Below are 14,366 nucleotides of genomic sequence, written 5' to 3'. Positions count from 1 at the left end.
ATGCATCTGAACAAATCACATTATTGTGAAATAATATCAACTATGATTTTATTTACCAAAATAATCTGGAATCAAATCTGAGGCCATCTGTCTAACATCCAACGTTTGGCTGAAACTGTGTCATGCAACAGGAAAATGTTCTGAAGCACAGCAGCAAATCTACAACACTGTGTCTCCAATGAAAAGAATACAAATTTTACAGTGGCTCAAGGTCCACAACTTAACCTGACTGCATTGCTGTGGCAGGGTTTTAAACATCAGTGAACTTAAGTGGCATTGTAAGTTTTCCTACTCATTCCACTATAAATAAAAATACAGCACATGTGCCGTGCATCATTTTATATACACATTTCTCTCAATGCCCGAGGACATGATATATTGAGTCTCTATGGAAACTCGTCTGGAATTTAAAAATCAAGTTGTTGCTGGTTTAAGTTGGCCTGCACAGCATGAGAATGTAATGACTTGACCACCGGCAGGTTGTTACTTAGTAATGGGTTCTAATATAATGTATCCTCTCAGCATGAAAAATCTCCATGTGCACAACTGAACCACCACATCTAATTGTACTGACATTCCTATTTCCTCTGTAGTAAGAATGTTCTGTACAAACAACTGGGAACAACTTTGTCATATATTACTATCTGTATTCTTGTTTAACAGCCTTTTTCTGTTAATTTTGAAAATTTACTGTAAGCTCCTTTTGCCTACTTTTCTTGCCTGGGTGTCTTTTGTTTTTCGATCCTCACTAATGTTGTTTGTATCTGAGCTGCCCAGCCCTTAACAGCAGGTCATCCTTCAACAGCTTTACCACCATTAAGAGAAACAGGATATAGAAAGCCATTAATGAAGGCCACGTTGTTGAGTTGTTCTGAGGTTCTTCCTGTTATTTATCAATACCTCTTAATGGAATCCCCACTACACAGACTGGTGGGTTAATCAATAGAGCTTTCACTTCTTGAAACATCCCGCTTTATAAACATTTAACCTGAGAAAGCCTTACCTTTTGTCACCTCCTCCTCTGATTCACCCTCACCTCCTTCTTCATGTTCAGCTGATGGTATTTCCTCCACCTCTGTCTCTGCTTCCTCCACCTGCTCTGTGAGAGTCTCCACTTTTGCTCCTTGTGTAACGGCCTCCTCTGCAGCATCGTTTGTGGACTCCTCTTCTACAGCTGCCAATAAAGAATTTTCCACTGTGAAGGCAGAAGTGACTTCTGGGAGGATGTTGGGGATGAAAGGCACAAACGTGTGTGTTTCTGGTTTGACAGTAGAAGCTTCTAATGCGGTTTCAATCACTCCCAAGGTGGGGAAGAAACTTTGGGTGAGAGCGTTGTCCTCTGTTGGTGCCTCTGTGGTGTCATCCTCGGATATTACAGTCTCAACAGGATTCAAGTTGAGCTCAGCAACTGGATAAACTGTGGTTACTGAGAAGGAAGTGTTAAAATACTTCAATGTTGAACACAAACTTAATATCTAATTCAGGTAAACGTGTGATATTTTGCTTACCAGCCTCAAAGCTTAGTGTCTGTATGTCCAGTGGTAGTGATGTCTCCTGCTTTAATGCTTTTACAATGATGTGCTTTAGTTTAGGAGCATTTATGTCTTCCCCTGTGCTTGTGACATAACCCTCAGGTTCCTCATTCAGCTCTGTTTCTCCATTAAAGACCACAGCATACCGTACAGACACATCCTCCAGTCTGAGCAACAAGACAAATCATGTCAGAAAGCCTCACAACACACAGACTCCAGTGGTAATAGTTGTCTGTGAAGGTTCTCAGTCATCCAGGTCATCGTAGTCAAAGGAGCTTGCAAAGAAAAGCGTCTGGACTTCTTTAAGTTGCTTGAAGATGTTTCACCTCTCATCCGAGAAGCTTTTTCAGTTCTGAAACTGCTTCTTCAGTTCTGAAACTGAACTGAAGAAGCTTCTCGCAACTTAAAGAAGTCCAGACACTTTTCTTTGCAAGCTCCTTTGACAGTGGTAATAGTTGTTCACTCAGGCAGAAATTTCAGAGTCATAAGCCAAAAGATAAGATGAAACAGAGAAGGAATAGCTTCTCTCGAGACATAAGCAATGAAATGTTTCAATAAATTCTATTTTAAGGGAAAACTAAAGAAGGATGTGTTTTTACCGTAATCAATGTTTCCATTTCTATGTTCTTTTTTTTTCTTTTTTTACAATAAACCTAATTAATCCTCTTTTAACTCACCGAAATCCCAGAACACGTATCTCTTTGAATCCTGGAACTTTTTCAAACACATGAAGCATCTGCAGAAAAAATGAAAAGAGCATTAAAATAATTAAAACAAATGTGAAAGAAATCCTAGAATTTTCTGTTGTTACTGTTAAAAAAAAATTAGACGTTATGGAGTGCATAATATTGCAATCATGAGGCCTATATGGAAGTTTTGTAATGCCCACAGTGAACTTAAGTCAGCATTAATGCAATTTTCTCAATTCACCAGATTTAACATTATTCCAAGATCTTAGGCCCTGAAAGCTACATGAACTAGGTAAACAGCTCCCTGACACTACACTTACTAGAAAATCTGTCCACACTCTTTGCAGCCCCATGCAGAAAAATGCATATTTAGAATGATGCAAAACACATCTGCAGCATTTTTATTTAATGGAATGGGACTTTCATACACTCATACAGCTTCAAACTGTTGCTACAGGATCACCTCATGACTCAGTAGCTGCAATAACAACCTTTAGCAGTAATGACTTGAAGTAATCATTCTCTTAATGACTTTATCAGTCTCTCATATTGTTATGGAGGAATTTTGACTCACTCTTCTTTACAGTGTTGCTTCAGTTCATTGGTGTTTGTGGGCATTCGTAGATCCTCAGCTCTCTTAAATTGTATTGAGATCTGGACTTCGATGAGGCCATTACAACACCTTGATTCTTTTCTTTTTCAGTCATTCTGTTGATGTTTTGCTGCTGTGCTTAGAATCACTCTCCTGTTGCATGACCCAATTTTAGCCAAGCTTTAGCTTTTGGAGAGATAACCTCACATTTAACATTAGAATATGTTTGTTTCTCATCGAACGTGATGCTGCAGATTGGGATAAATATATCTCCACATATCTCATGGAGATGAAGCTTTTGGTGTTTTTTTGCTTTGTTTTTTGCAATTTCCATGAGCAAAAAAATATTGTACAGTGTTAACACACACCTGAATGTTTCAGATGTGCAATCTGTTAGCTGCTACTTACAATCGTAATTCCTGTAGAAGCCGTAAGAGTGTCTTTCGTTTTTCACAGACTTGCCCAAATAAAACGTTATTTTTTCGCTGACTGTTACACCTATTTCTTTAACGAAATTCTGCGTTAGTGGCTGTTTGAACTGTGGCCTTATTAGTCAGAGATAATTAGAACTTACTATTCCAGGCTCACGCTCTTAAGTCCTGCAGTTACCCTTAAAGCTGTTAAATCAATCAGGGTGTGTGTTAGACCTAACACTGCAATGTAATACAAGCTGGCAATCACGACTACCTTGTTACATAACACCGCCATTTAGAAGGGCTTTTGTTTTTAATGACAGAATAAGACGATCACAGGAGTAAGATACAGAGGGGGACTTGATGCTTAAACTCACCCTTTGTTTGAGGTCTCGGGCGATGTCATTGTACTGTGCAGTCTCGGGGTTACTGAGCAGTTCGCTGTATGTCGGATCCACGATGGTGATCCTGAACTCAACAATATACTCTTCATAGTTTTCTTTCATCATGCTGGGGTTTATGTCTTTAACCTAGCAAACCAAAATCCACATTTTTACTACTAATTAAAAAACTGAAACTTGACAATGAGTTAATGTTCTAACTGTTATAGTTGACCTACCACATCAGCCTCAGTTGGAAGGAGAATCACAGGCGGAGTCCAGGTGCCTGACGCAATAAAGCAACATATAAGTTAAATCATGATATCTTTATGAATGTTTTATGACGCCCAAAACGACACAACTACTCGCCAACCAGTCGGGAAATGCATATTTTTCCCTAGCGACTGTTGGTTGCCAATGGATTGCCAACCAATCTCTCGGCGTGTGGTTGTGGCTTAAGTCAAGTCTGTTTTGCTTCAACTTTAATGGTGTTTATCTGTCAAACTCACATTCAGTTCCCGGCTCTGCAGTCCCAGATTCAATTCTGAAAATGGAAGAAAAATACTATTTAAAAAGCTTCAGGGATCTTCACCTTCACCATTTTTAAAAAAAAAATCTGCAACATTCTTCTGTTTGTAATTGAGTGTAAAAATATTTGCTGTTGCAAAAACAAGATATATTAAAAAACTGTCAGTCTTTTGGCAATTACTAGGCACTTTACACAGTTACAGAAAAGAAAAGCCTTTCCTTTCTGGAGTGTAGCTGATTCTTAAAAAAATGACTCCACGCACAGAAAACACTTTCACATTTCAGAGGGAAGTTTACCTACCCTTCATTTTCCTCAGCTACTCTCTGGAAATTAAAAACAAACACACACACAAAATGATATCAGCTATTACATTACTATTACATCAAGCAAGCACAGAGTACAAATGTACTGTTATGGAAAGTGGACTTCCACACTCACTCTGGCGACCATGTCCAGGTGCTCCTGAGAGCTGCTGAAATTGTGAGCCAAGTCGTCCATGCAGAGGTTTTCATGCTGGCAGGTGTAAACCCAGGCCCTGTACTCTTCTGAGTTTGGCACTCTGTCCAAGAAGATCCGAAAAGCTTCCCAAATTGCTTCCTGACAAACTGAAGATAAATCACAATTTTTTAAAGTACTACCAAAAAAGACACCATTTAATCTGATTTAAATCAAAATGACAGAAAAAATAAATAGACAGGAGGTGAATTCCTGCTAGAAAACAATTACAATATCGAGGCTAAAGAGGCTTGTTGAGATTAGTCCTGCCATCGGTTAGTATACAGAGCTAGTCATGATTTACAGGTTACAGTTGGCTTATTATGACCTTTGGGAAGGAATTTCAATGGAGCTTTACATATGAGTACACATACAACAGTACCTTATAGATGTATTCAATCACAAAACAGATTTAATGTGAAATAATAGAGACCGCAACAAACAGTATTATAGCTGTTGTTTCATTATTGTCAAAGTGTATATTCAAAAGTCATTCTGTGTCTGTGACATTTCTGCAAATATTAAAATTATAAACAGAAAGCTGTCCCGAAGCGACATTATTTTTTATCTGCATCTGCGGCTGAAACAAGCACCATATTGTTCAATAACTTGATGCCTATGGGAAATTTGTTCTCTTATAAAATCATTTCTGTAATGATTTGAGCATCTCCCATACAACAAATTAATCTGCCTCATTTTAAAATCATACGCCACTGCAGCTGTTTTGGGACACTTAAATAACCAATTGCAATGACAAAGGTGGCAATTTTAGCTTATTAAATCACTGATAACCCATCTTTCTTAGACAAGGGATTTTTGCAGTGTAGCTAGACTCTAAAGATTTTTTTTAAAATATCAAAATCATACCATGGATAAGGGAGTATTCAGTGAGATTCGTTAAGATTTAGAGACATAGCACCATTAAATCTATTGTGGCAATGTGGTCTGCGACCAAAGCAATGACGGAACTTAGAACAAACTCTTTTGCAAATAAAAAAAACAATTTGATGTGATTGAAGTGCAGACTTTCAGCTTTAAAATAAGGGGAGAGGCTCCAAGGTAAATTGGCCTGATACGGCCTGTTTTCTTGTTGTTCTATAACAAATAGACACTGAAAAATCATTAGTTTATTTCAAGCATTGAACTTGTATTTGTTAGATGTTCACTGGAACTCTAAATATGAGGTCCAAAGAGTGTCGATGCAAGTGAAGGGGCCCTCATTACAACGAGAAAACAAAATAAACTCTTCAGAGAGATTGCAAAAACTTTACCAGTGGTTCAGTCAACAATCTGTTACATTGCTGTTTTTCTTTTTGTGTCTTCCCCCTGTCTCACCATCTCTTCTCCCATCTATTTTTCTTTCTCTCTTTCTTTCATTCTTTCTCCCTGTCCTATCCCCCAGTTATGTCTGTCCCGTCTGTAACAATCGAAAATCAAATCAAATAAATACATAATTATAATAAAGGTCAATCAAATGGACCAATATGGCAAGGCAAAGTCAATCTGCTTGGCATCTTTCTTGGCCTTCAGACAACAATTCTGATGGCTAAAAAAATCTGCTACATTCTTAAAAAGACTGAATTCACTGGCCTGCTCTGGACACAGAAGAAAGCTAAAGTAGATGATATCAAAGTCTTCTCTTGGTTAAGAAAAACTATTTCACAACATCTAACTAAGTCAAGAAACTCTCAACAAGACTGTCAAAATCAACAGTCAAGAGACTCCTTCATGAATACAGAGGATTTATAACAAGGTGCAAACCACTGGTTACACTCAAGAACAGGAAAGCCAGATTAGCCTTTCATAGTCCTGGAAAAAAAACTCTTTAGACAGACTAAATATAAATATACTTCATCAACTATCTGTCAGAGATGGTGGCACAGGCATCTACAGCTTCCAGTGGAACCAGGTCACTAACATTTATTGATGATGTGAATCCTTGTAGAAGTATCAGGTGAATGTGTGGGACTATGTTTAAAATTGAGGTAATTTGCTTTTGTTAAAACATGTCAGTCACATATTGATTGCTCTAAAATCCACTGGTTTAAAATCCTATGGACCTAGCTGACTAAACCTTGTCTTTACAAAATGTTTTGATTGGATAAAACATCCAATTTGGTAGCTGTTCATTCAACTGCTAGGACATCTCTGTTTGCCCCTTATTCTAATAGACTAAATATTTCAGGACAGGCTTGTTATACTAATACACTCTGCTGTGATTAGACACATAGTAAATGTTTAAAGACTCCTTGTACAGTACAAGCTTACACTACAGTCTAACACTGCTCATTTCATCTCACCTCTGAGTTTGTAATAGGCCCGGTGGCTGCCGATGACTGCTTTCACACTCTCCTGGGGACACACTTTGACACCCGTAGTGAAGATCGTTGACCTCTTTCCCCGATGTCCACCCTGCTCTGCTCTGACATTGGTTGCATGTGGGATTGGCCTGGAAGCTTCCAGAAAGTGTCGGTACTTTACATCCCTGAGTCCAGAAAAACTGTGGTCGTGAAGGTCTGCAAGAGTCACAAAGAAGAAGTTATTAAGTCAGGCAGAATGTTTTTACTCGCAACATGAATAATCAAACACTTCATGATAAGTGGATGTAATTCTGTTGACTGTCAGGTTGGTGTGAGATTTCTCCCGCAGCAGTACAAGTGTTTGTGTGGATGGCTGGGATAATTAACAACTGATGGGTGACAAAACAAAGGTAAAATTGCACTCCATGTACTAAATGCTCCAAAGTGAGTCACATATTGTGCATAAATTAGGCTGAATGGTTTGCATTAAACAGCAACGTGTTTCTTTGTTATTAGCATTTTTAACAGGTTCATTATTTCTTGCTGATGGGAATCCAACTAATCTGACATAAGCGTATATTTGTTTTTTGAATTAGCCATCAATTTCCTGTTTAATATCACAATAAATTACAGACCTTGCTAAACAGGTTTATCAGTCTTCACTAGTGTTACAGGATAAAATTTAAATATTTTCTGCTTCTAAAAAGTGAAGTCAAAGCACAAATGCCTTCAACAGACTTCTGGTTCCATAGAAGTCGTGACCTCAGTGCTCAGGTCATATTGAATTGAACATTAGGCTCATCTTGTAAATTATGATCATTTATCAATTATCAGTTTTATTCAATTATCATCATCATGTGATCAAGAGTCAGATAAGTGGATTATTCAGGATATGTTCAGTGACTAACAGCTTGTCCATCACATGTCAGTAGCCAATGAGTATGCAGCTTCACAGACGCAGCAGCAATGGCAAAAACGCTGAGGCTTGATGATGGGACTTCACAAACCAATTGATGATATCCTGGTGGCTCTATTTTTTATACCGTCTATGTTGATAATGCTCCAGCTTAAATCATCTCACCCAAATATCGTCTCATCCAGGTTTAAAAAATTAAAAATAAGACCGAGACAGCCAAAATATATTTCACATGAAAAATTCCACATTTTAAAAGGTGGCTCACAAAAAAATCCATCCAGATTTAAGGAAACGCAATCCTGAAATGTTCTCATGCCCTTTCAAATAACCCTTATTAATCTTGTCATATCAGAAAATGGGCAGCCAGCACTCACTATCACCAGAGAGAATTTAATTTGACAGGTATTTTATCCAGCAAGGTGCCATCTGGTATGTTAACTGCTGCTTGCTTTACCGCTGCTTTTAAAGAGCATTTGTAGTGAAAAGGAAATCACACATAGAGTACATGTATTTTAGGACTTTCTAATCCAAAGACAGCCTCTGTGTGTGATTTAATTATTTTTTAAAGGCGCAAAGACTGATTCAGGCTTGTAAGTTTACTTCAATATGAAGACATCCAGAGACTAAATCTTAGAGGTGCTTGTTTGTGACTGGAAAAATGCAGAGACATATGGAGAAAGTCTTTCGAAGTTGAATTGACCTTGTGCAGCTTAACCCACGTTACGTCACTGAGACTGGTGAGTGGCCAAAAGAGTAAGCGATGAGATCGTGCTGGGCCATGTCCAAGTATGAATGAGCAGAAATGCGTGCGTGTGGATTACTGTCGAATAAGGGTGTGCATGTATAGCAAACCTTAAAGAGATTAAATTTAGCTACAGTGGTTAGAAAAGAACAATTCTGCAAATGAAGGCATTGAAGAAATGACACAGATTCCCCTGTTTCCATGAATTATACCACTGAGATGCTGCACAGAGGATGAGAGCTGCTCTAATTTTCTGATCAGTTTAATTAAATAATCTTTACGAGCTTCAGTGACACTGGTGAATTACAGGAAGGTAATTGTGCGCCATTACAAAAGCTAGTGTGCCAGTCAGTCTCTCCAACACAGTTACCGCATTGAATAAAGCTATTTTAGAAGAAAGCAATCATTGTCGTGCCAGGTGGCAAACCTTTGAGGACTTCTTAAGAGAATAAGCTGGGATTTATGAGCCCCAAAACTGTCTGGAGGTCATTGAACCCAAACAGAAAACTGTGCCTTTTCAGGATTAGGATAGAGAATGAAGAATACGGACAAATAGAAATAGGGATTGTGTAATTACTGTTGCAATTGTATTCGACTCAGAGCTTTTAGCTGAAGCTGGTATATTTCTGGGGAGATACAGAGAGTGGGCTATCTCAGTACTTAAATTTTGCATATCTATAAAAGCAAACGGAGCTGTTTTGCATGTTGCACCAGTGCATTGTGAATCACAAACATTGTCATACGTGACAGTTTCAAGAAGTGAGTTTAAACATTTGCAGTGAGTGGACAGTGTACTTGAATTACTGTTATTGTGCAATATTATAAATGATTTTTATTGCAAAGCTGTTACATTGATAGAATATGTGTTGCAATCAAGCAGCTTTGTCCACCATATTAATTTATGTTAACTTCATTTAATTAATACCTTGGAATTTACATAAAAGATGGATGCAGTGTCACTATCTGCATCTTAGTTCTGCCACCTTATAAAAATACGTTTCTACTGTCTCATCAATTCCTCACTTATCATGTCTTCCTTGAAATAACTCAGACAGTGACAGACCAATGCTTCAGTTGAAGGTGGAAATCCAGGTGACATCACTGTGGTTGTGTCCATCTTTTATAACATAGTCAAAGTCCTAGTTTCAGTCTCATAACCTTTTTGGAAGTCATACAGTAGGTTGGTGGCGATTGTTTCCATAGGGTCTCCTATTTAGGTTTTGCACACATGTGACCGCTAATCAGGTGGCATTAACTTGACCACCGTTTGGGACATGTGACAATCACTGTAGGGTCGAGTGAATAAGGTGCACCACACACAGGCCTAGGGACCAGTCCACAACCATCAGTCATGAGGGGAAAATGAGTAATCACTGACTGGTCGCTGGAAGGTCACTGTTCCAGCCACACAGATGTAGAGACCAATCGGTGACTGGCTGGCAACAATCAGTCTATAGGGAAAAATTTCCAAAACCAGCTGATATAAACCTCCTTGTGACTGGTCACTAGCTTATTGCTGCGGTCGCAGTTTGAGTGTAAGCGACAGACATTGCAAACACTGTCTGGGTGGTCTTTGGGCTGCAGTAAGAAGTGCAACAGAAACCAGAAAAGGTGATGCTTTGGTTTCTTGTATATTGCCACAAATGACTGTATCTTCATCTGCAAATTCTTGCTAACAACTAGCCTTCAAAGTAAAAGTTGTGGCTTAGTGCTATAGCCAACATGTTTCAAAGCCATTTTTACTTTTAAGGCTAGTTGTTACAGAGCATGAAAGAGCAACTACACAAAACCGTACCAGTCTTCTAGCAACTAAAGCAACCACTATGAGTGTTTTGATGCTGCACCTTCTTTGGAACCCATTTCTTCCGGTGAGTGTCAGAAACCTCCAAGAACACATTTCCCCAGTAAGAAGTGGTTGTATCGTGTGCAATATGCTAAACAGCACTTGAGCACTGTGCACATGACATCACATGAGAAACTTCATTATGCTTTTGATGTTATTTCTATGTAAAAACTTGGAAGTTATAAAGAAGCCTTATTTAGACAGATGTTCATTACTTTGCATTTCTCAATATGTTGCATGTGTAACTCCACTACATAAATAAAACCCTTTGAAATGAGCAGTACTCTTTAATCCAAATGTAGCATAAGACCAAGAAAATGCAATGAATGCTTAGCATTATAACCTGTAGAGGAACGTAGCCTCCAGTTTAAAGACTGTCAGGCAGACTGATTGACCAAAATAGTTTCCAAACATTTCAGCAAGTTAAGCTGCCAAATCATTTTTTTTCCTAAGATTCATAGCATAACATTTGAATTGGTTTTGCTTGAAGCCTCATTTGCACATGCACAGACACGAGGGCCTAGGCAAAAGGAGGGAGTGTTGGCACGGGCCTTAATGCCCAGTGCATCCGCAAAAAGGCCCCACAGCAGAATTACAAGCCAGAAAAGATTAGCGTCCTGCGACACTGGGAACAGAATGGCTTTTGTTTCCTTCAGGATAATGAGCTCACCCGGGCACATCACACTGAACAAGACAACCAGTGCCGATGAAAATGTTATCCCTGTTGAAATTTCGCTATCTTTCTCAGTGAACACCTATTAGATGTCACGACCAGTTTAATTCACACTGAATATTCATGACCTTAAGAGTGGTTCGCTATCTGCTTGACATTTGCTTGACATCTAAAAATCAAAGATCTTGGGTGAACTGGCATTTTGTAGCCTGCCGGGAGATTAATTTAGGTAACAGAGTCTCATGCACATAAAACAGAAATACCCTGTTGCTCCTCTAAATTTCACCACTAAATTTGCTAAACAAACAAACAAACAAACAAACTTGCAGGTAGATCTTTGCATTAAAAGATAATTTGTCACTGGCCAAACTTAAAGGAATGCGAACAGTCACTTTTATTTTCTAAATTTTAGTAAGCTATCAATCAGATGCATCTTAAAGAAAGTTTCTTCATTCTACAAGATGATTCTTACCTTTGATTTGACTTGCTTGGAGGGTAAACAGACACAAAGTTAAGAATAGTCCCGACTTCAAAAGCATGATGGGCTAAAGTGTAAAGTTATCATTTGTAAAGTGACTGTGGCAAAAAGCAATAAAATCCAGAATCTCCTTATCTCGAGTCCTTTAGCAGAATGTATAAAAGTCTCCTCATCGGTGCGTAGGTGTTCTTGGCAGGCACCAAAACTCAGCTTCTGCAATCGTTAGTTCCTGGATGCTGTGGGATCCCAGTACACTGCAGAGGTGATTGCATGAATGGACGAGCAGTGGGAGCAAGGGAGGAAGGAGAGGCAAAGGAAGAGAATCTGGGAATAGATGATATTTTGGCTCAGGAGTTTCCTTCCATGCTGTCAGTGTAACAACAATGACAAGGTTAAAAAAGCAGGCTCTGCTTTGAGCGTAATCTCTTTACCTTCTTCTTGATGCTTGTAATCCTCGAGGGGGCCACGTGGTTCCCTGGCCTCATCCTGTTAGTCACCTTCTGGACCCTCGTCTGTCAGCTGAACAAAAGTGGGGATCTGCCAACCAGCCGAGACCAGATAACTACTGCCCGCAATTGCTAGGGCTTGATCACTCACGACCAGCCTCTTTGTGTTTTTGTCTGCCTCTATGTGCAACTGTAAAGCTGCCCAACTCTTCTTCGTCCTATAGATGTCAATAGAGGTCAGCAGTTTGTTTCTGTCCTACACACCAAGCTACCAGACAAACAATGTGCTTTGATGTTGTTCTCGCTGCACAGGCATGTTGAGCCTCTAAGACTCTTTCCTCTAGGTCCTGAAGAAGAACATTACTAACCTCTCTTCCCATTACCAGTTCGGTAATTTACTTGAGAGCATTTTCCTATGGTGTGTTTTTGTTCTTTGGTTGTTATCTGTGACTAGTTCTTCTTGCGTCCAATCCCATCATGCTGTGACACTAACAGCTATGAAATAAGCAGCATCCTTGACATGTGATGACTGCACTGAAGTGAGTAGGCTTTCCTGGTTTGGTGTGCCAGGGTGGAAAGGCTCTGTGTTGTTAGTCTCCACCCCCACCCACATATTTTAGTGAATAGGATTAACTGCTGTTGTTGGCTGTTAGAATTTTTTTCTTTCCTTCTTTCTTTTGCAATATATAAGCCTGTTCATTATATTCATAATCCATCCAGGCACTTTTTGTACATACTAATCTGAACAATGACTTTTTCTGAACCTTTCAAAACAAAAGTAATCATTTATTTTTGCTTGTTCTAGGCAAAAATAGAACGTAGACCCTAGCCATAGCTTTGTGTCTAAAAACAATTTTACATCCATCAGACGTGATAGAGATGTTTCCAAAAACCTGTCGAACAAGAATCCAGTTTGTAGCCCGACTCCTTCCCCATCATTTTTTCCCAGCTACTGTCACTACACGTGGCTATCTGTGAAATGATTGCGGTCAAACCAACCACCAACAACAGCTTGGTGAGAGAGCAGTCACGGGCTTTGAAGAGCTATTAACAGGCAGGGCATCAATGTAAGATAAGATAAGATAAAACTTTATTAATCCCTCGGGTGAGTTACAGAATATTATATATATATATATATATATATATATATATATATATATACACATATATAAATACAAAGACATATATATAGATAAAATATACAGAGGGGATAAATAGAATAAATAGGAATAAAAATAAAAATAAAAATACAAGTGAATTGCACATTTCAAGTCTATTGCACCACTGATTATTAACAAAAAGTATTGCACAAAAGGTATTGCACAGTGAAGTGAAGAGGCACTACAGCTTAGTTGTTCCCCCCTCCTTTGTCCTCCTGTTTCCCCTCCCTCTCCCCTCCAGTGAGGAGTTAAACAGTCTGATGGCGTGTGGGACAAAGGAGTTTTTAAGTCTGTTGGTTCTTGTCTTTGGGAGAAGCAACCTGTCACTGAACAGACTCTTCTGGTTGTTTATGGCCGTGTGCAGAGGATGCCCAGCATTGTCCATAATGTCCAGCAGTTTCTTTAGTGTCCTTTTCTCTGCCACTGTCACCAGAGTGTCCAGCTTCATGCCGACCACAGAGCCAGCCTTCCTGATTAGTTTTTCCAGCCTGTGAATGCAATAGAAGGTAGAAGATCAAATGTCTTGATCTTCTTTTTCTGTAAGACTCTATTTCAAAAAGGTAAATAAAAGAGAAATTGTGTTGTTAAATCTGACTGTTCCAGGATGTCTCTCCAGTTTGTGACGCTGACCTGAATCTTTCATGATAACACAAAAGGTAAAGTCAGAGATTCAAGGTTCAAGGTGACGATTAAGAAGAATTGTTTTTAACATCTGAGATGAGATTAGAATAAACTGAAAATAAAGCAAAACACTGTCAAACTGAAGCATTGTTTATGCATAAAAACAGCTAATCTTGGAGCTGAGACTTGCACATTAATAATGTATTTCAGCTCTGTTTTCATGAGTTACTTTGATATTGTTCCCAAGATAAACAAAGCTTTGTCGATCTCAACTAAGATTTGATTCAGACAGGCTTGACCTTCTCCCAATGGCTGATGACTTGAATCATTGTCCAATTAGAGAGGTCAGTTTAAATTATGCAGCAGAGGGAAAGTGCTACTTGCCATCTGTCAGAAGGGGTTATTTCATTAGGGACAGAGCCTGGGTATTGCTGACTGCCACAGTCTGGCACAGCAGAAAAGACACCTGCCGTTAAATTCATCATTTGTCCAGAGGGAGACTGAAAGAAGATTTCAGGCTGAGAATTTGACTCCATCCTTGGTCACTATTTGTTAAT

General features: G+C 38.9%; 1 protein-coding gene across 6 annotated transcripts in view; it reads right to left on the bottom strand.

Moving 5' to 3' along the window:
* impg1b (interphotoreceptor matrix proteoglycan 1b) overlaps positions 1-12,623 on the bottom strand; it is a 29,931-nt gene extending 17,308 nt beyond the window's left edge. For 5 of the 6 annotated variants that reach the window (XR_014871179.1, XM_085143295.1, XM_085143293.1 and 2 more), the window contains exons 1-10: positions 11,577-12,006; positions 6,931-7,146; positions 4,574-4,740; positions 4,436-4,458; positions 4,116-4,150; positions 3,846-3,892; positions 3,604-3,756; positions 2,210-2,268; positions 1,509-1,699; positions 1,004-1,426 (exon numbers count right to left, since the gene is read on the bottom strand). Coding sequence is in view for 5 of the 6 variants with exons in the window: in XM_085143295.1 (XP_084999421.1) it covers positions 1,004-1,426; positions 1,509-1,699; positions 2,210-2,268; positions 3,604-3,756; positions 3,846-3,892; positions 4,116-4,150; positions 4,436-4,458; positions 4,574-4,740; positions 6,931-7,146; positions 11,577-11,643 (1,381 nt within the window). In the remaining variant the exon portion in view is untranslated. The other variant, XM_085143294.1, reaches the window with a different exon arrangement.
* Between the last annotated feature and the right edge of the window lie 1,743 nt (positions 12,624-14,366).

The sequence above is a fragment of the Neolamprologus multifasciatus genome, chromosome 19, assembly GCF_963576455.1.
Source record: "Neolamprologus multifasciatus chromosome 19, fNeoMul1.2, whole genome shotgun sequence".
Classification (NCBI taxonomy): domain Eukaryota; kingdom Metazoa; phylum Chordata; class Actinopteri; order Cichliformes; family Cichlidae; genus Neolamprologus; species Neolamprologus multifasciatus.
Note: the sequence above shows the minus strand (reverse complement) of the source record. Positions and strands in the feature narration are given on the sequence as shown.